The 26,135-nt window shown below is 41.8% G+C and overlaps 1 protein-coding gene across 2 annotated transcripts in view; it reads right to left on the bottom strand.

Moving 5' to 3' along the window:
• Positions 1-1,261: 1,261 nt before the first annotated feature.
• The window catches only part of LGR5 (leucine rich repeat containing G protein-coupled receptor 5), a 253,486-nt gene continuing 228,612 nt past the window's right edge, over positions 1,262-26,135 (bottom strand). For both annotated transcript variants that reach the window (XM_073651787.1, XM_073651788.1), the window contains 7 exons: positions 25,813-25,878; positions 25,536-25,607; positions 20,284-20,355; positions 19,410-19,535; positions 9,061-9,206; positions 8,663-8,746; positions 1,262-2,660 (listed from right to left, as the gene is read on the bottom strand). In XM_073651787.1, the coding sequence (XP_073507888.1) occupies positions 1,582-2,660; positions 8,663-8,746; positions 9,061-9,206; positions 19,410-19,535; positions 20,284-20,355; positions 25,536-25,607; positions 25,813-25,878 (1,645 nt within the window). In that variant the 3' untranslated portion in view covers positions 1,262-1,581. The remainder of the gene's footprint in view (positions 2,661-8,662; positions 8,747-9,060; positions 9,207-19,409; positions 19,536-20,283; positions 20,356-25,535; positions 25,608-25,812; positions 25,879-26,135) is intronic.

Raw genomic sequence — 26,135 nt, 5'->3', positions numbered from 1 at the left:
TGTAAAATTACCATAAGCCTCATTCAGACACACATATCGCATGGATGCTTAACAATCTGTATTCTAGATGTAATTCCCGGCTTTTCCATATAGATCCTCATGGTTAGCAAAAACACTGGGAGACATAGTTTAATAGATCCATTGGCAGTTAGAGTGTTGGATCTGAAATATATATTGGCAAATATGGTAAAATATGCCTGTCTGAATGAAGATGAATGCAGTTTCTTTTCTATATTCCCCTTTACATGACAGCAGTTATACACACACACACATTTACTGATAAATATAACGTTATTATGAAATATGTGACGATGTGAAAATCTCCACTGTGTCATTGAGATGTGGAAGCAAGGGTAAAAGCTGAAATTCAGTGTTCTCGTGATTAAAAAGTTAAGGTACCGTCACACTTAGAGACGCTACAGCGATCCCAACAACGATACGACCTGACAGGGATCATTGCTGTGTCACTATGTGGTCGCTGGTGAGATGTCAAACAGTCAGATCTTCCCAACGACGCAGCAATGATACGGCGACCCGTAGCGACCTGTATAACGATGTCGGCGGTCGTTGGGACCCTGTCACATAGCAGCTACTCTGACGATTCAGACCTCGATGAGCGATGACTTCTCAGTTCTGAGTCGCCAACGAGGTCGTTGGTAAGGTGTCAAACACACCGATGCATGCTACCCAGCGGGACCTCAACGATCAAAAAATGGTCCAGGCCATTTCGACACGACCAGCGATCTCACAGCAGGGGCCTGGTCGCTGCTACGTGTCAAAAGTAGCGAGATCACTGCTGAGGTCGCTGTTGCGTCACAAAACTTGTGACTCAGCAGTGATCTCGCTAGCGATCTCGCTTAGTGTGATGGGGGCTTTATTCTCATGGAATCATGGAACAATCAGGATGGATTGAACACAACTATTGTCCATCTGCTTGTTCTGTCATATTACCTATAAGGGCACATAAAGTCCTTGCCTATAAACTAGATTACAAAATGAATAATTCATGATCTTAAGGGAAATGTATAAACACCAAGATTTGTGTCCTTTCACTGAAAAGTTTTTCTAGACTTTCTTGATAAAGACTGGAATAGTTGAGGAGTAAAAGCAAAATAATAAAAACTTTCCTAGATATTAGAGCAGCTTTGTTGGAAACATATCATGTGTGTGTTCCAACATATTGAGTTTTGGATCTAGCTTCTTCTATATTGGTGCTTTGTATTAGATTGTAAGCTCTGCATGTAATACATATGAAGTGAGAGGCGGCTCTGCAGCATATTTTATGCATTATGAATGCTGAAGTCTTGGCAGCTGGGAGCACATTGACAAAGTCCTGCACATTCAGTTTTTGGTTTAATTAGAGGAAATGATGTGATGGAAAGGCAAGATAACCCTGTAAAAGATTAATGATAAATCCCGAGGCTTATCTTTCAGACAATATCCAAGAGAAATAGCAAAGCTGATTGGTTTCATATGGATGCAGAGAAGACAAACTGATACTATTCTCCCAATAAGAGTGAATAAGGAAAGGCTTGTGTCTTAAGGAAACCAGGAACCAGTACCATCAGTGTGGCCATGTTGTCAGTGACAAGACACATATGTTGCAGCTGATAATGTACAGTTTTCAGTCATTTGGTATGATGAAGGGCTGGATGGATACTCATATGAAATGCTGGAGCTTGCAAAGGTCACCAAGGCTTGTGTAGAATCACAGGATTGTTTCTCAGCATCTTCTGAATTAATAGAGGACAGGCTAGTTTGTCGAGATCTGTTCCACAACATGTCTGTGCTTTTAAGTCCACTAATATCTTCCTTGAAATGTGGATTGAAGAGAATGTACAATAGAGGATTTAAGCATGCAGGCAATGGGATAATAAGCAGGAGAATTGATTTAATCACTTCAGGACTAATGAATGTAAGATTTAACAGTGAGGAGAAGGACAAAAAGGCCACCGGGCAGTAGAGAATGCAGTTAGTGAAGAGGAGCAAAGCTATATGCTTTACCATTGAGCAGTCCCACACATTTTCCAATTCCCCTTTTTCTAACGTGCAGTAAAGTTTGGTATAGGCAACTGTCATTATAAGGAAGCACAGTGAATTCAAGAGGACTAAAGCAACCATGAAACCCATAGAAGAGGGATCACCAAAAAGAAGTGGGAAACATAATGGTGACGTCCCATACGTATTACCACTTAATAGTGGTGACACTGCGATTACTAAAGACAGAATAAAACAAAAGCAAATGGACACTTTGACGCTTATAAATGAGGATTTTGATTCAAACTTATTAGAACATCTTGCAGAAAGTCCTCGCTCAAGTGCAGCCACAGTGAGGAGGAAGATGGAGGTTTCTGCTGCAAACACAGACATGAACCCAGTTATCTGACAACCAATTCCATTTTCCCACCAAGCCCCATACTGAGCAAATTTTCCAAAAGTTAAAACATCAACTGTAACCAGGATCCCACTGGATAGGCCCATCAAAGTGTTCATAATGGCTATGAGACCAATTAGAAGCTTTATGGATGGAATATACGAAAGATGTTTGAAGACTGTGGCAATCACCAAAGCATTGCAAATGAAGGCTAGGAGAACTATCAGCCACACTCCGATCCGGATCAACCAACTTCCAAACAGGTGGTCACAAGGTTTGAATGGCCCTGTAGTAATGACAAAATGACCTGATATTAATGTTTACACAAATAATGTCTTAATCAATTTTAAATGTGCAGTAGATTGAGTTATACACACACACATACCGTATATAGATTTTTCCTTTTGGTGTAAAATAATAAGTACATGTCAATCATATATGCGTCTAAATGCAATAATGATTCTGCCTATTTAATCTTCCAGATACAATGAAAGGTATTTGCAATTTAGGTTTATTAGTAAAATTTACAAACTTTCTACGGTTTGTGATAAACCAATTGAACAAGAACAATTTAAATCAAATCAACACAACAAATACAACAAGTAGTTTCTCCAAATTCAAAACAAAATGTCACTTTTAATGAATACTGAAATTATCCACTCTGGTGGATGTGGACCCACTTGGCTGTAAGGAGACAAAACACTGCGGAACCAAAATAGCAAAGACATGTAGCAGAGAGGACGAGATTAATTAGGACTCTGGGTCAAGTGATGTCAGAGAGACCAGCCCAGGAGATAAAAAGCGTGTGCGCAACGTCTGAGGTGATTTTGGTACCAAGGAGAAAGATGGGAGGAGCCGCAGCAGAGTCCTGTCAGGAAAAGAAGTGCCGCGCATATGCCCAGCCCAGACATCGACGGTCAAGCCCTGAACACCCGAGCAACGCCAGCCAAGGTTCCCAGCCCAGACGTCGACAGTCAATCCCCGAGCCATGCCAGTCAAGGTTCCTCACCCGAATGACGTCGGTCGACAGGACGGGAGCAGGTTACGGCGGCACAGTTCTCAGACGGGTGGGCCAGTGACAGGACGTCGCAGAAGCTCTTGAGGTGCCAGATCGGAGATTCGCAGTCGGGCTGGCGACCAGGAAGGATGCGCGAGACGGGCTGTTACCTGTGACAGGGACATGTGGTACCAGGCACGAATAAAGGGAAAGACAATAGTCAGACGGGGACCAGCAGATGCCAGAGCGGTACCACGAAAGTGGGTAGAGAGTGACAGGGGGAACGGGCAGTGTTTTGTGATAGGAACAGAGTATTGCCAAGGCTTTCAAAGACTGCCCCTCGTCCGATATGGTTAATGACAATCTAGTTCCCCTTCCCTCCAGTAGATCATTTTAAACTGCCGGCCCCTGAATTCTACTGTATTCTTATAATTTATTCTGTTCAGCGAATTCCTGCTTATTTTTCTGTAAAATATTGTGAATATTGTTACCGTATTATATGTGTTTTATAAGTAATATTAGTTTATTAAATAAAAGAAATAGGCTGTTGCTCCGCCTGTTCCTCCGCTGTTACATTCTGCTACCTGCTTACAGTGCCACGGGCCGGGCTTACCCTGGAGGGGCATGACTAAGTGTTTACCAGGTCTTCACTAGTGCCTCAGATGGTGAGGATAGGCGAGGCTGCTGGTAGACACCTGGCATCATTCCAGGGCAGTCCCCGGAACTGCAGCAGCTGACCAAAGGATCAGAGGCGTGGGTACGAGGTACAATTGGAGCAAGACAGAGGTGTAGTCAGATGGTCCAAGGTCGGGGCCGGCAGCATAGGATCAGAGTACAAAGCCGAGGTCAGGAGCAGAGAGGTCAAACAGGACGGGTATACAAGCCAGGTCAATAACAAACAAAAGGCATAACCTGTACACTAGCAGACAAACAAACTAGGAACCAACATTCGGGCAAAGAGTGGTGGTAAGAGCTGCTTAAGATAGACCCTGCTGGCACGGGATAGACCAGGGAAACTAATATCAGCAGGACACAGCAGGGTTAAATTCCTGCATAGAACGGCCACACCACCCTAAGGCCAAATGGAAGCTACAAGCTGATTCAGCAGTGCAGAGGAGAGCTGCAAAAGGCAACTCAACAAGATGGCCTGACACAAGGACACGCCGCACGGTGACCATGGTGGGTAGGGCGGTGCTGAGAAGCCATGCGAGTTACCGCCTTGCACACTCCTTCATGATAGGTGTCTTTACTACTTATTAGAGCCCCTTTGGCTGTTATGACCTGCTGCAAATGTGTTGCATAGACAAACACCAGGTACTTCTAGTGTTCCTGAGGAACCTTAGCCCATTCCTTAAGGGACATGGTCTCCAGTTCAATAATATTTTTGTGTTTGTGTACTACAACAGCATTCCTTACATTGCATCAAAGATTTTCTATGGGATTAAAGTGAAACAACTGTGATGGCCACTGTCTGAGGCATGCTTGGAATCATTGTCCAGTTTAAAAGTCCAATCACATCCAAGCTTCAGCTTCCTCATAGAAGGCATGATGTATTTTCCTAGGATTTCTGATACTTGATTGAATTCATCTTGCCCTCCACATGCTCAAAGCTCTCAGTACCAGAGGAAGCAAAACAGCCTGAGAGCATCACCGAGCCACTGCCAGGCTTCACTGTATGCAGAGTGTTCTCTTCAATGTTTTGCTTCATCTATCCTCCTCCAGATATTTTGCTTCTCCATAGGTTACAGTTATTGTTTCATTACTCCACAAAACAAACTCACCAAATGTTACACACCTGTCCCGGGTATCCCAGGCTCAGCTCCCTTCACCTCTATCTGCTGCCCTCTGTTGTGCTCCACGTTGCAATTTGCGGGTTGCCCGGCGTGGCTCAGCGACATTATCTTCCTAGGCCTTTTAAGGCCCATTAAGACACGTCTGTGTCTTAAGACTGTGATTCAAGACTCTAGTTTTGTCTACTCCACCTCCTGGGCAACACCCTGCTTAACCCGCTTCTATCCCTGCTAACTTCACTTCATCAGTCTTGCTGCTCCCAGGATTCCTTAGTGTACAACGTCCTCGCTCCCCACATGCCATCCTGCCACGCACCGGGTCCCTTTACCCATTCGGACCTGAAGTTTAGTGGGTCCACTTCACAAGGTGAGCCTAACACAAAACCTCTATGGATTATTTATATGGTTTTGAACATATTGAAGGCGATGTATGTCTTGGAGTTCTGACATGGAGAATTCAGAGTATAATACAGTATTGTTCAAAATAACAGCAGTGTGTTCAAAAACATGAGTCAAGCACAAAATCTTTATATTAATTTTTATTTCCATGCATTGGGAACATTGCACACTGTTTTCTAATTCAAAACATGAAGAGAAATGTATATAGTTTTTAACTACTTTACAGAAAGTAACAAAAAATGAACATTGGGCTGTTCAAAAAAATAAAAGTGTCTGCATTTGTCTTTACAAACTCACAATATGTATTTTTTTTTGAGGATTTAGCATTCATGTGAATCACTAACCTAATATTTAATTGTACACCCACAGTTTTTTAGAACTGCTTCACATCTGTGCTGCATAGAGTCAACCAACTTCTGGCAACTGTCAACTGTTATTCCAGTCCAGGATGCTTTGACTACATCCCACAATTTTTTGGCATTTGTTGGTTTTGCCTCAGAAATGGCATTTTTGATGTCACCCCATAAGTGTTCTATCGGATTAAGGTCTGGGGATTGGGCGGGCCACTCCATACCTCAATTTTGTTGGACTGGAACCAAGATTTTGCTCGTTTACTGGTGTGTTTAGGGTCGCTGTCTTGTTGAAACACCCATTTCAAGGGCATGTCCTCTTCAGTGTAAGGCAACATGATCTCTTCAAGTATTTTAATATATGCAAACTGGTCCATAATCCCTGGTATGCGGAAAATAGGTCTGGCAGCATCGTAAGAGAAACATGCCCATATCATGATGCTTGCACCATCATGCTTAACTGTCTTCAGAGTGTACTATGGCTTGAATACAGAGTTTCGGGGTCTTCTGACGAACTGTCTGCGACCCTTGGACCCAAAACGAACAACTTTACTTTCATCAGTCCACAAAATGTTTCTCCATTTCTCTTAAGGCCAGTTGATGTGTTCTTTGGCAAATTGTATTGTTCTTTGGCAAATTGTATTCGCTTCAGTACATAACTTTTTTTTTTATAACAGTGGGACTTTGTGGAGACTTCTTGCTAAGAGATTAGCTTCATACAGGCATATTCTAACTGTCACAGTACTCACAGGTAACTTGAGACTGTCTTTGATCATCCTGGAGCTGATCAATGGCTGAGCCTTTGCCATTCTGGCTATTCTTCGATCCATTTGAATGGTAGTCTTCAGTTTTCTTCCACGTCTCCCTGGTTTTGATTTCCATTTTAAAGCATTGGAGATCATTTTAGCTGAACAGCCTATCATTGTCTGCACTTCTTTATAAGTTTTACCCTCTCCAATCAACTTTTTAATCAAAGTATGCTGTTCTTCTGAACAATGTCTCGAACGATCTATATTTCTCAGGCTTTCAAGGAGAAATGCATGTTCAACATGTGCTGGCTTCATCCTTAAATAAGGGACACCTGATTCACACTTGTTTCTTCACAGAATGATTGACCTCGCTAATTCAACTCCACACTGCTATTATTTTGAACACATCTCCTTTCAATTAATTATTCAAATACACAGACTCAAAAAACATGCAGATCATGAATGCTGAGTCTGTTGGTTTTCTTAGGATCTACTGCACCAACTGGTAAATTGTTTGACATATGGTAATATAATTTATACCAAAAACAGTGATTAATCTGGTTAGTCATATTGGACTGCTATTATTTTGAACACTACTGTATGTGCCCTACTGTTCAAACTAAAACATCAGTGCCTGCTGTCACCAAATATTCCTGTAGATCTATTTCAGTCATTCAAGGGTTTTTGACCACCTGTCTCCTAAGGAACCTGGTTGTAGTCAGTGACAGCTTCTGCTTTCTGACACATTCAAGTAGAGTAACTAGTGTTCCTTTAACTTTTGAAGTTTTTTTCAAACTGTATCTATAGGGACATTTAATAGCTATGCTGTACTCTTCTATTCTTTTACTTGCGTGTATGACAATGATCTCTCCTCTTAACTTCTTGGACCACTATCTTGACATCCCAAGAATATTAATGAACTGGAGGTCATTGCCCATGATGAATGACCTAGCAACGCTGCTAGAAGCTGGTACCTGGCAATGTATTACATTTGCAGCAGATCATAAGAGCCAAAGGGTGCTCCATTGAGTACTAAAGAGACTTAACATGAAAGGGTTGAATAATTCTTATACTGCAGTAGTCATTAAAATTGACATTTTGTGTTCAATTTGGAGAAACTCTTTGTTATGTTAGTCATATTGGCGTATTGAATTGTGCTTGTTTTATTGGATTATTTTAAACAACAGAGCATTTATAAAATGTTGCTAATAAACTTAATTTGCAAAGGAGGTTGAATAATTATGATTTCAAAAGTATATCAGTAAGCTCAACATACATTCCATATTCTTGTCTTATGGTGCAAAAATGCCCTATTAAATTCAGTACCAGATTGCTGAAACTACCAATGCACGTAGGAAAGTAAATGTATTAATAAATTTATGTGGAGAAAGTCCTTTTGACTGTGTAGTCTTCACTAGCACTTATTATCATTAAGGCATTTAACTAGTCAGACCAATGGGTGAATGTCAAGTACTTTTCCGAGCAAATAATATGCTCAAAGCAGTTGTGACTTATGAGGTGAATTGTATTTGTAATAAAAAGATTTAGGAACATTTTAGGAAAAAAAAATTTGGTGAAGCATTTCAACATAATTGAGTAGGACTTTTCTTATTTTTTGAATTTATGGGGTTGTTCACTATTATAAAAGTATAAAACTTAATATTTATGGGCACAGCAGTAGAAGAAAAAAAAACCCTACACTTATCTCTCAATCTAGCACCACTTCTCTGTACTGCGAACCCCAGTATTATCATTTGGCAGGGGTGGGGGGCGTCAGGTGTCCACTGCCATATGTTGACGCCAGGGGACCAAAAGGAGACACAGTAGGAAGTGAAGAGAAGCGGTGCAGGTCTGAGAGATGAGACATTGTCTTTTCTTCCATTGCCTGGGCCCTTTAACTTTTACACTAGTCCACAACCTCTTTAATCTTTCATGTATTGCCACACTATAAATTACAGAGCTAGAATACTAGTTGACAGTAGATACCATGTATTTCATTTTACCTGGAGATGGAGTACACTGCACAGAGTGAAGAGCTTTCACATCCTCTTCAAAATCAAGAAGAAAATCATCAAAGTCACGATCATCTGAGAAGTAAATGAGTTGGCATTATTATAGTACATCCTGCATAACAGTACTTAGAAACATTGCAGTAATACTGTTTGATGGAAATATGCCAATTTCCTTGATGACACGATTAAAGGTAGTAAAATATGACATTACCCACAAAGTAATATATTCATTTTTACTAAAATAGTATAACTGAAGGATTATACATATTGCTACTCAGGAATGGTGGCAATCAGTTATGGTAATTTTCCCACAAAGCACCATTTGTAGCCTGAGTCATGCATATGTCTCCCCCTATATTATGTCTTACCTTGTCTTAAATGTATCTTACCTTGTAGATGTAGCATTCCAACATCCTTCCGAGGAAAGTCATCAGCACTGCTATTGTCATCTTTGCTCCACTGACTTGACTGTTTGAAGACACTTTCACAGACTGCAAAGGCACAGCACTGGTAGGCATAAGGCATTTCCATAACTCTGCCAATGACATAAGATAAAAGGGTCAATTTAGTTTGGATTGATAACTACTTTTCACCATCCTAGTAATAAATAGCTTATTATATGCTACATGTGCTGCTGTTGTCGAGGTTAGAAATTTTATGACTTCTTAAGAAATTTCTATGCAGAGAATAGGAGGGGAACAAATAGTAAAATACAGAATTGATGTCTGTAATCAATATCTTCACCCACCTCATCTCCAACAGCGCTGTAATATGCTGGACTAGTATTTAAGATTTGTAGATAAGTTTGTGGAGACCAAGGCTATAACAGATGAGCTGTGCATATTTATACATGTAGCCTATTCATTTGGCTTCAAAACACACAGAGCAAAGTTTCAGCACTTCTAGCGTTGAGTTCTAGGTCTCTCCATTCTTAGAAACATCAGATCAGAAGTCAATTACTGCTTTCTTTAGTTACACAACTCCCATATCGAGATCCCATGATAACATGAAAAGTCTACATACACATCTTATCAGAATGATAGAATAAAAAGGCTGTAATCTACATTGTAATGCATCCCCTGGACTCAAACTCAGGTAATTAGTACAGCAGGACTCCTGGATGCTTCACTGGCATACAGAGCGCAGGCTGTTTGCCGGCTTACTGCAGAGGCATGAAAGTGAGTTCAGAATTATATAGTTTTGATTTATATATCTTCAACTATTTATGTATTGTTCTAATCCATTTTTATTTGTCATTGTGATAGGATTCTCTATATATTCAATAACTATAATCGTGCTCTGTGTATAGAGAGTGGTGGCTGTAACAGCGCCCCATGCACTAACTGACAGCTCGCTCATCATTAGGGTTACAGCCGTCGCTCTCTATACACAGAGCGGTGACTGAACCCCTAAAGGCGTTACCCCCCCGACTGGAAGGGGAGAATAAAGCCAATTTCCTCTCGGCAGCGGGGCTTTAAGTGCCGGTGTCGGGTAGGTTCAGAATGCTATTAACCTGCAAATTAGCCCCACATCTGCAGGATAATAGCATTTTTTTCACGTGACAGGTTCCATTTAACAGTATAACAGTTTTATGTTGATAAATTATATAGACACATGTATTAAGATACACCTCTTAATCACTGAATTCAGATTTTTTATTCAGCCCCATAACCACAGGTGTATAAATTCCAGCCCCTAGCCCTGCAGTCTGCCTTCATAAACATGAGAAAGGATGGCTCGTTCTATAGATCCCACTGATACCAGCGTGGTCCTGTAATAGGATGTCACCATTGTGAATTCGTGAAAATTATTCCCTCCTAAATATTAATGGATAAACTGCGAGTTATATAATTGAAAAATGGAAATGATTATAAACCTCAGCAGCTCAGCCACAATGTGGCACACCACACTAAGTTACAGAGCTAGGTCACAAAGTCCCGAGGTGCATTGTGACTAAGTCGCAACAGCTCTGCTGACGCAATATCTGCAGAACTGAAAACCTCCTCTGGCATTAACATCAGCACAAAAACTGTGTGCTGGGAGCTTCATGGCATTGATTTCCATAGTCAACCAGCTGTACGCAGGTCTTACATCACCAAGCACAGTGCCAAGCATCAGATGGAGTAATGTAAAACATGCTGCCACCACTGGACTGTGCAGCAGGGGAAATGTGTTCTGAGGAGTGACGAATCGCGCTTTTCGATCTGGAAGTCTGATGGATGAGTCTGGGTTTGGGAAGAGGCAAGAGAAGGTTACCTGTCTGACTGCACTGTGCCAATTGTAAAGTCTGGCTGAGCAGGAATAATGCTATTGGGTTGTTTTAGAGAGGTTTGCCTGCGCCCCTTAGTTCCAATTGTAACATACCTGGCGGCATCCTTGCATAGTGGTCCATCTCCCACTGTGCAAGAGCGCGCACTTGATTTCCAGTCCAGACTATCACTCTGGCTTTCCTCCATGCTGTCTGCTTGCCTCTGTTTCTTCTGCTTAAGGGCGGCGCCCGATCACTTCCTGCTTCTTGTAGCTGCTGCGGGCACACCCCTTGTGCATCCTCAGCCTATTGCTGTCTGTCACCTGGTATTTAACCCAGCTCTTTCCTGGAATCCTTGCCTGAGCATCTTGTTCTGTCAGTTGGCCTTTGGTCGCTGACGTGCCAGGTCCTTCCCTGTTCCCTGCCTTACGGTATCAGTTCCGTGTCTGAACTGTGTCCTGTCTGTGCACTCTAGACAGCTACCTGTCTGAACACGCACTTAGCCTGTTCATCCTGCCTTCTAGGGGCTGCATACCTAGATCTGTTTCTGTGTTTGTTTGCCTGTCTGTCCGCCTTCCTGAGGCTGTATTTCTAGGCCAGTCTGAACACGCTCCTTGCTTGTTCGTCCCGCCTCTCTGGGGGCCGCATACCCAGACTCGCTCCTGTCTCTCGCTGCAGTGTCGGTTTCTGTCCGAACACTCAGTTCCTGTCTGAACACTCTCCTTCCTTTTACCTGTTTTGTTTATATGTCCGTCCCTTCCCTTTTTCTGCAGAGTCTGAACCTGCTCCTAACTCCTACTCGTAGTTGCTGTACTTTAGTTTGTGAGTTTAGTGTCCACTCGCTACTTCATTGCAAGTATCTAGTGTGTATCTGGTTCTGCCTTTCCTTTCCTGTCTGTTCCGTTTGAACAGAGCCCTGTCCCCTCTGCTCCGCCTTGCTCACCGCTTCTGCGGTTTCCGCTCTGCTCCGCCTTGCTCACCGCTCCTGCGGTTTCCGCTCTGCTCCGCCTTGCTCACCGCTTCTGCGGTTTCCGCTCTGCTCCGCCTTGCTCACCGCTTCTGCGGTTTCCGCTCTGCTCCGCCTTGCTCACCGCTCCAGCGGTTGCCGCTCTGCTCCGCCTTGCTCACCGCTCCTGCGGTTTCTGCTCTGCTCCGCCTTGCTCACCGCTTCTGCGGTTTCCGCTCTGCTCCGCCTTGCTCACCGCTCCAGCGGTTGCCGCTCTGCTCCGCCTTGCTCACCGCTCCTGCGGTTTCCGCTCTGCTCCGCCTTGCTCACCGTTCCTGCGGTTTCCGCTCTGCTCCGCCTTGCTCACCGCTCCTGCGGTTTCTGCTCTGCTCCGCCTTGCTCACCGCTCCTGCGGTTTCCGCTCTGACCCTTTGCTCACTGCTCCGGCAGTCTCGCTCTGCTCTGACCCTTTGCTCGCTGCTCCGGCAGCCTCGCTCTGCTCTGACCCTTTGCTCGCTGCTCCGGCAGTCTCGCTCTGCTCTGACCCTTTGCTCGCTGCTCCGACAGTCTCGCTCTGCTCTGACCCTTTGCTCGCTGCTCCGGCAGCCTCGCTCTGCTCTGACCCTTTGCTCGCTGCTCCGGCAGTCTTGCTCTGCTCTTGCCCGCCGCTCCGGGCGGTCTCACCCTGCTGTGTTTGTCCACCGCATCTGCGGTTCTGTTCTGGAAGTCCCAGTCTGTACTGGGTCCTATCCACTCTGTGCTCCAGCCTGTCGTGCCTGCCAGTACCTCCCTGCCTGCATACCAGTCGTGCTTACCAGCATCCACCTGCCTGCATTCCAGCCGTACCTGCCAGCACCTCTCTGCCTGCATACCAGTCGTGCTTACCAGCGGCCACCCGTCTGCATACCAGCCGTGTCTGCCTATACCCCCAGTCTGTGTTCCAGCCTTACCTTCCAGTTCCTGTATTCCCCGGTGTGGGCCAACAGCCGTGTCCGGAGTCTGACCTGGAGTAGACCCTGGTCCCTCTGCTCGGTTCCTCCCTGGTGCACTGGCGTCATATGCCGTCGTGCGACCTTGGTCGGATTGGGCAGATACTTAGTTACGCCCCTCCAGGCACTCTCCGGTTCATGGCCCAGTGGAACTACTAAACACGCACACGCCAGTCAGTCCGGGCGTGTGCATTACACCAATGAAGGGAAACCCTAATGCTCACCATACCAAAACATTTTGCATTACTGTTGCTTCTAAGTTTGTAGGAACAGTTTGAGGATGGCCCTTTTCTGTTTCATCTAGACTGTGCTCCAGAGCACAAAGTAAAATCCATAAAGGCATAGTGGGGTGAGTTTGGAGTGGAAGAACTTGACTGGTCCACGAATAGCCCTAATCTCAACCCTATCAAACACCTTTTGGTTGAGTTTTGAACGGAGATTACCAGCCAGTTCCTCTCATCCAACATTAGCGTCTGCTAACGCTTCTCTGGATGAATGGGAAAAAATTATTCCTACAAACACACTCCAAAATCTTGTAGAAAGACTCCCCAGAAAAGTGAAAGCTGTTATAGCTGCAAAGGGGTAGGTAGAGGTAGGAGAGGGGGAAGTATCTCCATATTAACGCCAATGAATTTGTAATGGGATATCAGAAAAGTTCTGTATATGGACAAAAGATACTATACTTACACCTAGTGTATATCCATATGATAGCTCATTTATGAAACTGCTTACCAAGCTATCCTACTGAAATTAAGCAGCAGAATTAACAAATAGCTATCAATGTGGGACAACCAGGAATGTGAAATAGCCTGTTTAGTCGAGGTTGGGTACTGTGCAATGATGTATCCACAATATTTTTGAATGACTATATGAATGTATACGTTACGTGCTTGCTACAGTCCCCAAATAAAGACAATATGAGCAGTTTCCAGAGTGCAGCGTTCATAAGAAGCAACTAATGTGCGGCTGGGAGTGGTAGATGTAGGAGTTTGGGGAGCGGTTACATACACAGTTTGCTTTTCAATGCTAAAGTGGAGATGACAACACTGACTTATTTCACCACTGACATTTGCAAATATATGGCTGTGTGGAATGTATTCAGCTTTTTATCACCCTGCATAGACTGTATGTGTCTTCACAACATATTATTTTCTGCCTCCTCTTTGATTCTTACATAGCTATGTGACTTTTATTTGCCCTTCTTAATTGCAGTTATTTTATGTAATCTTTTCTTTTAAGAACTACTGCAATTACAGCCCAACGCGCTTATAAATCTCAACTATCTTGTGCATGTTTTCAGCAAGTGGATGATTTAATGTCCTGTTATTTATTTAAATGTACAAAGGCACAGAATGAACGTGTCACAAGCATTGCTTTCCCATTCTGAATTATGGGGCATCACATAATTGCAACGAATGAACACAGGAAACAATTATTCTGCTTTTACAAGCGCTCCCTCTTGGTATATTGTTAGACTATCTATGCGCACATTATTTATAGAGGTAAATTGGTAGGACTTCATGGCCAACTTGAACAGAAGTTGTCTGCAACAGAGAGAGTAAGTAACAGCATGTTGCTTTCTCAGTTAAGTGTATTATTACAGTGATGTTATAGGCACAGTGTGTTTATGGAAGAGCGCTCTGATGTTCTTTATTTAAGTAGAGAAGAAGATCAAAAGAAGTCAATAGTTATGCGGCAGAGCAAGCATTCAATGTAATGGTGCTTTTTATTGCACCCTTATACTACTTGAGGTACATTAAATAGCTACTGTATAAAGAAGAGATCAATGCTAAGTGATAGCTTCAGCATCTCCAGTTGATTGATCTTCCCCAGATGAAACTATGCCTCTCTCTTTTAGAATGGAATTCTTCTTTGTTAACCCCTTCACCATTGCCCATCAAGTTTCTGTGTTTCGCCTCTGTTGAAATATTATCTATACATAACTTACACTGTGATGCTCCTGAATTTCATGTGTGTATCTTAATCAAAATGTCAGCCCTTGAATAATTATTAAGACCCCACCTATGTCCTCATTTAGCAGCTTTCTTTACAAGCTGACAGTGGACTGGCCTGACTTAGGACCTCAGGTACACTGCAAAGAAACAATGGAAGCTATAGTTCAAAGCCATCTTAAGAGTTCAATTTAGAGTCCTTTAACTCAAAAATTAGTAAAAAATAACAGCTATTCAATTTTTGGCAAATTTTAAAGAATTGTGTATGCATATATGACTCCGATTAATCAAGACCTTTGATTTTCTTGAGGTCTTGATAACAAGGCGTGTTGGAGTCAGACGCCTCTGATACATAAGGATATGCACACGTATTCATGAATCTGTAGCTTCTGACGAGTGGCATGGAGTACGATTTCTGGTGTAAGGAACGCCACAACTTGTCCAATTCATGACGAGCCGTGGTGTCAAACCGCTTGTCTTGAATTAGACAAGCTGTGGTGTTCCTTACGCCAGAAATCTTACTCCAGTCAGGTTACTGCCGCACCCATATCCTGCATCAGCTCCACCCATTTTGGCGGAGCAGGGAAAACTGGCCGGAAAATTATAAAAGGCGCAAAAAATTTTGTGCAACTCTGAGTTGTACCAAAATTTTGTGACTTTTCAAAGTAATTTAGGCCAAAATTCTGGGAAAATCTCTTTGATTAATTGGGGCCATTATCTGGTATCTATACACCAGCAGTTTCTTATCAGGATTCTTTGAAATGTAATCAGCATTTGACCAAAGCACAGCTACAGCAAGACTTGTTACAATTACAACGAAAACGGATTTCAGTATGTACAAAGATGCTTGGCAGATCAGTCAACACATCTCCAAATTATAGCACTGAGCAACAGTCATAGATTGGTTTATAGCCCCTACGCCAAGCTCCTTAAAAGCAGAAATGAGAGTAGAGGTTCAATGAAAGTGAAAATTTTTCAGTGGATCCTTTATGAGTAGAATACTTTTTAGATGAAAAAATGTAGGTAGGTTCAACTATGAAATATAAAACATGGGGCTTGCAGGCTGAAATGTGTACACTTAGTCAATGCTCATCCTGGGAAATGCAAAAATGTTTTAACCAAAATAATTCAACATGGCTGATTCCTATCAAAATGAACAGCTGAATCCTATCCTACTTATTTTTCCCATCTCCGTTTTTTTTTTTTAATTCTGGCTGTCAAACCTAGTGAGTTACAGTAAGAGAATAATTTGAAAATAACATTGCTGAAGATGTCTTAAAATTTGAACTTACTTTAAAGGGGTTCTAATTTTAAGGCTTTTGTCACAGATGGGTACAATGCCTGTTACGGAGGTGACTTTTTTCCATTCATCCTCCATAGAAGACATATGGCTCTATAATCGAAGACTTGTCTGTCTGTGGAACGCCATGAAGCTAATATTTACAGATTCGCTCATCTCTTTAGACTATACCAATATACAGATAAACTTCACAACTGAAATACAGTGTATTTCCTAGATATAAATAAGTGATATGTCGCTAAAGTGACTTATTTGAACTTGTAGCCGAATAACTTTATTTATAATTGCGTTTTGGAGCCCTTTAGAGGTAGATTACTGGTACCGTGCACTGCACAAGTTAATGTGGTAAAATTTGACAAATCTTCATCCAATCTGGTGTTGGAAATAGTGGTTTGTAAACAACTGCTGTTCATTAAGGCAACGTGAAGCGAGTCTGGCAGCACTTCATAAAGGACAAAGGCCATAAAAATGGCATGATGTTCTGGTAATGATATAGTCAATATAATTGAAGCCTTACTCCTTGGCATTCTCCTTAGTTTTCTGTAAATAAAAGTACCTGTGATGAGTAATTGGATTTGTACTCATAGTCACATTAGCCTTTGTTTTACCAAAGTGCAAGAATGTTGATGATGGCAAGCTTCAGCCCTCGTGAGATTAATGGGGAGTTCTAGCGTGCTAACTATTGTCTACCTCTGCTCCAGTACACAATGTGGCAGACATATTTTCTTTATACTATTCATTGTAATTTTCAGTGCTTAACAGGAACGATAAATTACAAACTTAGAAAATGTACTAAAACAAAAGCGTGCTATAACATGCCTTACAGTTATTTATTTCAGGCACTCCAGGTCTATTCTCTTTTGTACAAGAAAAATGTATTCCACAAATACAACTATGCTTTCACATTTACTACAAGAGTAGTGAGGTCCTGATGACAGTTTAATTGGGTACCTGACATGTGTAAGGAAAAATATGAGACAGGATATAGAATGAACCTTGAAAACGCAGGAACCTGGAAACATATGGAAAAGGTGACATTATGGGGGCTCTAGGGAATAGATGTTCCCAAAATTCAGTAGATGCTGTGCTAGTGCAGGGATATGCATGTTTTTTCAGTCCATATTAACATACTGTACTACTTGAAGGAGCTGCAAACCATTTCATTATAATGTACTGAATAATACACACTACTAAATTATAGAACATTTAGTGCAGTTAAGAGTGCTATTTTAAAGGGGTTATCCGGGAATTCGGTTGTTTTTTCCTATGAGGCTAAGAACTTAAAGATAGGTAGTTGTTAACTCTAACTACCTGCCTGTTCTACCCAGCGATAATATCAACTGGCTCAGAGTGGTCAAGGACAGGTCTTGACAGCGATTCTCCTGCTTCTGGTGACGTCAAGTTGACAGTGCAGCTCCTTCTCTTCCGCTCTGCTCTGATGATGGGCTGTCACTGCCAATGTAATGCTGATTGACAGCCGGCTCCCCGCTGCTTATTTGTGGGGACCCAGCTGTCATTCAGCATGATGTTGGCAGTGATGCACCGTTGACAGTGAAGACAGGAAGGCGAGAATAGAAGGTGCTGCTCTGTTGAACGTGAGGTGAAATGAACCAGGAGCAACTATTCCCAGATAAAGCCTTTAAGCTTTATAACCTTAGGACAACGGCTACATTATCGCTAATTTATTGTAATATCATATAATGTAGCACTATTTAAAATCCATGTGCAAACAAGCGAGAGGCAGCATGGCTGTGATACTGCTTTGGTGACCTATAGTTAAACTAGCATGCAGATTGTAAGACTCCAATAAGCGCATTGCATGTTGTACATATGGCAACATGAGTGCGTCTAGTCATAGCTTTAATGGCTTTGGCACTCCCTGTCTCCTCTGTGGTAAGTCTAGCGTCTTTGACCAAGTAGAAGGGAAAATAAGAGGTGATGTCTATAACTATCAGAGCCATTTCCTGTTCTTCGTATTCAGAGGTCCTTCGAAAAAATCATTCAACCACGCAATGGTTTCACAATTTTGCTTGCACTGATTTTAGTGAATCCTCTCCAAAAGGGCACGCACACAGACCTTGTAAACCACACCCCCTCAAAACACATTTACCATAATACACCATATTAAGAATATATGATTTGAAAAGTCATATCTATAACCATATTTCACAATCCTATTAAACATGCTTATAGGGGTTGTCCACCTTTAGGGACAACAATTTTTTCTTTTACTTACTTAAAGGGAACCTGTCAGACCCTCAACTAACCTCATCTATGTAAAGCGTCTGAACTGTTGATTATGTCCATATCTTTATATTATAAGTCCATTTCTCTGTTTTTTAGAAATCCATCAGCAAATGTTTCTGCAAATGAGCTCGTAAATGCACTTATGGCTCTCCGGCCTCTCTCTTTCTCCTCCTGCTGCTGCTGGCCTCCAGTCAGTGACTGAAAGGTCACACTTCTCTGTGACCTGCCTACCTGCCTGAGATCTTGCACAGGCGGATTCATTCCACTAGGTGGCACATGGGCAGTAAGGCCCTGGTGACGTTGCGAGAGCTGAACTACTGATCTATGAAAGTGCCGCCACTGGGAATGATGGAGCCTGCGCGAGATCTCGGTCAGGAAAGCAGGTCACAGAGAAGAGTGATCTGTCAGTCACTGACAGGAGGTCAATGGCGGGAAGAGAAAGAAGGAGAGAAGCTAAAGAGTTATAAGTGCAGGCCCGGCCCGCTGCACAAACATTTGCCAATGGATTTTTAGAAAATGGAGAAATGGACTTATAATACAAAGAAATGCATGTCATCAACAATTCAGATGATTTAAATAGATGATGTTAGTTTAGGGTATAAAATCCTACTAACAGGTTACCTTTAAGTGTATGTACTTGGGGCTAAAAATAATTTTTGATATTGAGATTTATTACAAATTTTGAATTGTTCGGCTTTTACAGGATCCCCCTCCTCATTCAACTTTGAAGTCGTCTGTGATCATAAATTAACAGAGTTGCTCAGAAAAACTCTCCTGTTTGCCTATTAAAATGAGCTCGCTGAGGATTCTCGGTTATCACATTCTGCAGCAAGCAATAGACACAGAGACAACAGAAGGCAGCAATAGAGGGCAGACAATGCAAAACTTTTACTGAAACAGAATTGGAAAAATTATTTTTAGCACCCAATACATACAGTATATTTTATTGAAAAAAAATTTGTCCCTAAAGGCGCGCAAACCCTTTAAGTATGACTAGTAAAGGAGAAGAAGCTCCAATAGAAAAGTACATTTATATAAGTACTATGATCTGCTCACCTTAGCTTTGGGAAATGTTCTGATGGGATCAGTTTTTGCAGCGCAGTATTTCCCGTCAGTTTGAGATGAGTCAAACCATGTAGACCAGTAACAGGAAATGAAGACAAATGATTGGAAGAAAGATCTCTGGGAAGAGAGGACACATGGAAATCATAAATGCCCACAATTTCAGCATATTATCAAGTTGTGTGTTTCTATCTCTGAAAATGTAAAAATTATTCATAAAAATGAACTTATATTAGTAAGTTGGAAGTTAAAGCAGCAAAGTTTGGTAATTAAGGTACATTTATTTATTTATTTTTTTGCAAAACTGACAACCAAAAGCACATTCAATTTGTTTGTCACTTCTGAATGAGCTTTTCACTTACTAGTTAGAAGCACATGCTCCCAAAACATTTCTTGCTTGTCCGCCACTGAGCAAGTAATTCAAATAGGGCAGATTCATCAATACTGCCCTATTCTTATGAAAGTGCAAACTTACTCAACATACTTATTATGTACCAAATTTTTCAAGGTGGTTCATGCTGTTTGATAAATCTGGCGTATTTTAAGACTGTTTAGTCTAAAATTAAACCACCTATTTGTTGGCCTACTTGTGCCCGAAGTTTACTCAAAAACTTTGATGCAGTTATTGGCGCAAGGTGTCGCACATTAAGATGTGCCTTTTTCCAGTAAACCACTTACTTTTTCAGCACAGCCATGCCCCCTTGTTGTACAAAGTGGAAACAGTGTCTTAAACACATTATAAAATGCTTACTCATTCTCAGAAAAAAAGGAAAAATAGCTCAGAACTGGGTGATACTCCTAAAAACACAAGTAATGCATTTATCAATATCCAATAAGTTAGGATTTGATTGTTTTAAATACAACTTACAATTTGATAAGTGAAGGTAAAGATGAAAATGAGTGAGGATGAACATATGTAATTTTGTTCCAGGCCAAGTCCCTGGAAACACAAAAAGAACATATAAACAATAGGCAAATGGAAATTACACTAATGATTACAGGATTTTGTTTTATGGCAACTATTATATAACATGAAAACCCCAAGAGGTTTAGAATAGAGCAAACTACTCATTACACAGTTGCATGTAAAAGTTTGGGCACCCCTAGTCAAAATTGTTATTGTGAACAGTTAAGCAAGTTGAAGATGAAATGATCCCTAAAAGGCCTAAAGTTGAAGATTACACATTTCCTTTGTATTTTAGGCAAAAATATATATATTTTCATTTTTTACATTTTAACGTATCACAGCTTGTAAACGCTTTTTGTGGGCAGACAAGAGTCTTTCAATTCTTGTTTGAGGGATTTTCATCCATTCTTCCTTAGATTTCTGGGTCTAAAGTTAAAGATGACACATCTCCTTTATATTTTAGGCAAAAAATATATATTGTCATTTTTACATTTTAAAAATTGCAAAAAGGAAAATGGGCCAATGCAAAAGTTTGGGCACCTTTGGAGATTTGTGTGCTCAGGTAACTTTGACCAAGGTTTCAGACCTTAATTAAACTTATGGCTTGTTCACTATCATCATTAGGAAAGGCCAGATGATGCAAATTTCCCAGCTTTATAAAAACCCAGCCCTCTCTAACCTTTTGCCAAAAAACTACAGCCATGGGTTCTTCTAAGCAGCTGCCTTGCACTCTGAAAATGAAAATGCTGAAGGCTCACAAAGCAGGAGGAGGCTATAAGAAGATAGCTACGCGTTTTGAAGTTGCCCTTTCCTCAGTTCGAAATGTAATTAAGAAATGGCAGTTAAAAGGAATAGTGGAGGTCAAGATAAGTTCTGGAATACCAAGCAAAATATCAGTGAGAGCTGCTCGTAGGATTGCTAGACAGGCAAATCATAATCCCCGCTTGACTGGAAAAGACCTTCAGAAAGATTTAGTAGACTCTGGAGTTGTAGTACATTGTTCTACTGTTCAAAGACACCTGCACAAATATGGCCTTCATGAATGAGTCATCAGAAAAAAACCTCTTCTGCATCCTCACCAAAAAATTCAGCATCAGAAGTATGCAAAAGAACATATAAAACAAGCCTGATGCATTTTAGAAACAAGTCCTATGGACCAATGAGGTTACAATAGAACTCTTTGGCCACAATGATCAAAGGTATGTGCGGAGAAAAAAGGACACAATTTCAGGAAAAGAACATCTAACATTAAGCATGGGGGTGGATCAATCATGTTTTGGGGTTGTGTTGCAGCCAATGGCACGGGAACATTTCACAGGTAGAGGGAAGAATGGATTTAATGAAATTTCAACTAATTCTTGATGCAAACAAACACCATCTGTAATAAATCTGAATATGAAAAAAGGATGTCTTCTAAAAAATGGATAATGATCCTAAACACACGTCAAAATCCACAATACACTACCTCAAAAGGAGCAAGCTGAAGGTTTTATAATGGTCCTCACATCCTCCTGATCTGAACATCATTGAAAATCTGTGGCTATACATCAAAACAGCAGAGCATGCAAGATGACCCAGGAATCACACAGAACTGGAAGACTTTTCCAAGCAGCAATGGATGCAAATCCCTCAAACAAAAATTGAAAGACTCTTGGCTGGCGACAATAAGCGTTGATGAGCTGTGACACTTGCAAAAGGGGGTGTTACTAGGTACTAACCATACAGGATGTCCAAACTTTTGCATCGGTCCATTTTCCTTTCTGTAATTTTTAAAATGTTAAAAATGACTATATATATATATATATATATATATATATATATATATATATATATATATTGTTTGCCTAAAATACAAAGTAAATGCGTCCTCTATAACTTTAGAACTTTTAGAGGTCATTTCATCTTCAATTTGCTTAACTGTTCGAATAACAGCAATTTTGACCAGGGGTGCCCAAACTTTTACATGCCACTGTATGTGTAAATATATACACTGCTCAAAAAATAAAGGGAACACTCAAATAACACATCCTAGATCAGAATGAATGAAATATTCTCATTGAATATTTTGTTCTGTACAAAGTTGAATGTGCTGACAACAAAATCACTCAAAAATCATCAATGGAAATCAAATTTATTAACCAATGGAGGCCTGTATTTGGAGTCACCCCCAAAATTAAAGTGGAAAAACACACTACAGTTTGATCCAACTTTGATGTAATGTCCTTAAAACAAGTCAAAATGAGGCTCAGTATCGTGTGTGGTCTTCACGTGCCTGTATGACCTCCCTACAACGACTGGGAATGCTCCTGATGAGGTTACAGATGGTTGGTGGATGGAGCGAGACATGATGTCCTACATGTGCTCAATCGGATTCAGGTCTGAAGAATGGGCGGGCCAGTCCATAGCTCCAATGCCTTCATCTTGCAGGAACTGCTGACACACTCCAGCCACATGAGGTCTGGCATTGTCCTGCATTAGGAGGAACCCAGGGCCAACCGCACCAGCATATGGTCTCACAAGGGGTCTGAGGATCTTATCTCGGTACCTAATGGCAGTCTGGCTACCTCTGGCGAGCACATGGAGGGCTGTGCGGCCCTCCAAAGAAATGCGACCCCACACCATTACTGACCCACTGCCAAACCGGTCATGCTGAAGGATGTTGCAGGAAGCAGATCGCTCTCTACGGCGTCTGCAGACTCTGTCACGTCTGTCACGTGCTCAGTGTGAACCTGCTTTCATCTGTGAAGAGCACAGGGCGCCAGTGGCGACTTTGCCAATCCTGGTGTTCTGTGGCAAATGCCAAGCGTCCTGCATGGTGTTGGGCTGTGAGCACATCCCCCATCTGTGGATGTCGGGCCCTCATACCACCCTCATGGAGTCGGTTTCTAACAATTTGTGCAGACACATGCACATTTGTGGCCTGCTGGAGGTCATTTTGCAGGGCTCTGGCAGTGCTCCTCCTGTTCCTCCTCGCACAAAGGCGGAGGTAGCGGTCCTGCTGCTGAGTTGTTGACAGACAGACAGAAAGCATTGGTACTGAGATGTGGTCTGTGGTCCCCACCTGCAGAACCTCTCCTTTATTGAGTGTGTCTTGATAATTGCCAATAATTTCCATCTATTGTCTATTCCATTTGCACAACAGCAAGTGAAATTGATTGTCAATCAGTGTTGCTTCCTAAGTGGACAGTTTGATTTCACAGAAGTTTGACTTACTTGGAGTTATATTCTGTTGTTTAAGTATTCCCTTTATTTTTTTGAGCAGTGTATATCATAGAAGATATGTATGCTCGTAGCTGGTACTAAACATGTCATTTAGGAAAAGTCAGTGTTTAGTCCTTGATAAAGAGTTCCCTTAATAAAGCATCTACGGAAATGTGCAGTGGGTGTGGTCCATATTCTGGTACTGGTTTGTTGGATAAGTAATTTTTTTTCTATTATCACATATTTTTTGCTCTGAAGTCCTGGGTTTTATGCAATTATAATTTGGTAGGCGTACTCCCCCTTTATATGTTTAGCTCTTCTTCAACTAGCACTTTGTAGCATTAATAAATATGTGTTTGTTTTCTCTGGCATCAATTTTGCCCTAGAAATCTGGATCTAATGAAAACTTATTTTTTTTATACTCATATTCTTGTACCTACTAGTTCTTAACAATGGTGGTATTATGTCCAATTTGCCTTTTTTCCCTGTTTTTTTTGTGTTGTTCCAATACATACAAAGGAAATAAACATGTGTATAACAAAATATGTGTAACTGCAATAATTTTCTGGGAGAAATACTTCATTTTCTGGAACAATTTCAAGGGTGCCAACACTTTCGGCCATGACTGTATATATCACATAGTTGCTATTGAAGCAGTCTGTGTTTAGCCCTAGCCTTAAAGGGAATTTGTCACCAGGTTTTTGCTATGTAATCTGAACGCACCATAATGTAGAAACAGAGACCCTGATTACAGTGATGTGTCATTTACTGGGCTGTGTTTTGCTATTTCAATACAGTGTTTTATCAATAGGAGATTATTGCTATGGGACAATTGGCCTCGTACCTCCTTGTCTTAGGGTTATACAGTGTTCAACAGCTGAGCTCTGCTAGATCTGCAGCAGAAAAACATTTACTCTATCATAACTGCTGCGCCCAGTAAACTACCATATTTTACGGACTATAAGACGCACCGAACCATACGAAGCACCCCAAATTTTGGGCTGAATAGGTATTTTACCTGGGGAGGGTGGAGCAGGGGTCACAGGAGGCAAGGTCCTTCAGGAAGCAGGGCCTGGCGCTGGTGGCCTGGTGGCTGTCGCTGTGGGCCTGGTGCCTGGTGGCCTGGCAATGGTGGCCTGGTGGCTGGCGCCTGGCTCTGGGGGCCTGGTGGCTGGTGCTGGGGGTTTGGGCCTGGGTGCCAGGCACTGGTGGCTGGCGCTGACGGCCTGGTGGCTGGCGCTGGGAGCCTGGTGGTTGGCGCAGGGGGCTTGGATGCCTGGCACTGGTGGCTGCTGCTGGGGGCCTGGTACTGGGGCAGGTGTCTTGATGGAGTGGCAGAGCGGCTTCCGGTGTGCGCGGCCAGCTTTCTGAAGCTGTGATCTACAGGAAAATGGCCGCCGGCGTGGCAGAGCGCATGCGCTGGCTCCCATTTTCCTGTAGATCACAGCTTCGACTGCACTGGAAGCGGCTCATAGCAAGACACTGACCCCGGCCCCCAGGCAGATACCGGCCCGCCTCACCTCCTCCTCTTCTGCTGCCGCCTGCTGCTGCTGCCACCTTCCTGATGGCCCTGCGATCCCACTCCACCACCACCGGTAAGTTACTTTTAGACCATAAGACGCACCCCCCATTTTCCTCCCAAATTTGGGGGAAAAAAGTGCGTCTTATGGTCCGAAAAATACGGTAAGTGATACATCGATGTAATCAGGGTCTCTGTCCCTAACACACACTGCTGTCAGATTGCATAGAAAAACCTGCTGACAGATTTCCTTCAATGATTTAACTAGTCAAAAATTAAGACAGAAAACAGAGGATATCAAAAACAGATACAATGTTTATTTCCGTAATGTATATGTTATGTAGCCAATGACTAGCCACTAGAGATTACTACTTGTTAACAGGAATGTGTCCATTTTTAATACATTGTTAATTTCATGGTTTATTTAAATAAAGTGCTTAAAATCCTTAAACAAAATATGATCAAACAAGTAAAAGATTTGGAAAGCACTTACAAGGATCTTAGGACAGTCAGCTGCTGAAAGGTGTTGGATCTAATTTCATAGATTTCATTATGACGCAAATCTCTGAAATGACAGACAAATTATAAGTGCAGAGTTTAAGCGTGAAATTTCATAACAAACCTTTCGGCACAATCATATCACCTTTAACCCAAACATGACGGGGCTAATGGTATTAAGCATTTCACGATTGAAGTGATATGCCTTGGAAGGCTTAAGTAGCAGTGAAAGAATTAACTGTAAAACACCTGCACTTGTAATAAATACTCACATCTTCTGAAGCCGCTGACACGCTGAGAAGCTGGGCAAATCCTTGATAAGATTATATGATAAATCTCTGTAAAAAAAAAAAGAGAAAAAATAATGTGTTTTAGCCCCTTAAGCTATGCTACATATGTGATTAAAGGACGGTGTCTAATAGAGACAGAAACAAAAGAATATTAACTAAATAATCAAGTCAATTAAACACATTGAGGTTGAATTAACAGTTCATCAGTTTTCAGCTCCTATGCAAAAAAACAGTTTTTGGTCTGTGTGTTTGTTTTTAACCACCTGAGTGTCATCCACTAGTGACATTAGTCAGTTAAAACAGAT

Source organism: Phyllobates terribilis, unplaced genomic scaffold (assembly GCF_046119375.1).
Source record: "Phyllobates terribilis strain yellow unplaced genomic scaffold, ASM4611937v1 Scaffold_11__3_contigs__length_659146591, whole genome shotgun sequence".
NCBI classification, from domain to species: Eukaryota; Metazoa; Chordata; class Amphibia; order Anura; family Dendrobatidae; genus Phyllobates; species Phyllobates terribilis.
This window is presented reverse-complemented; position numbering and strand designations above follow the sequence as displayed.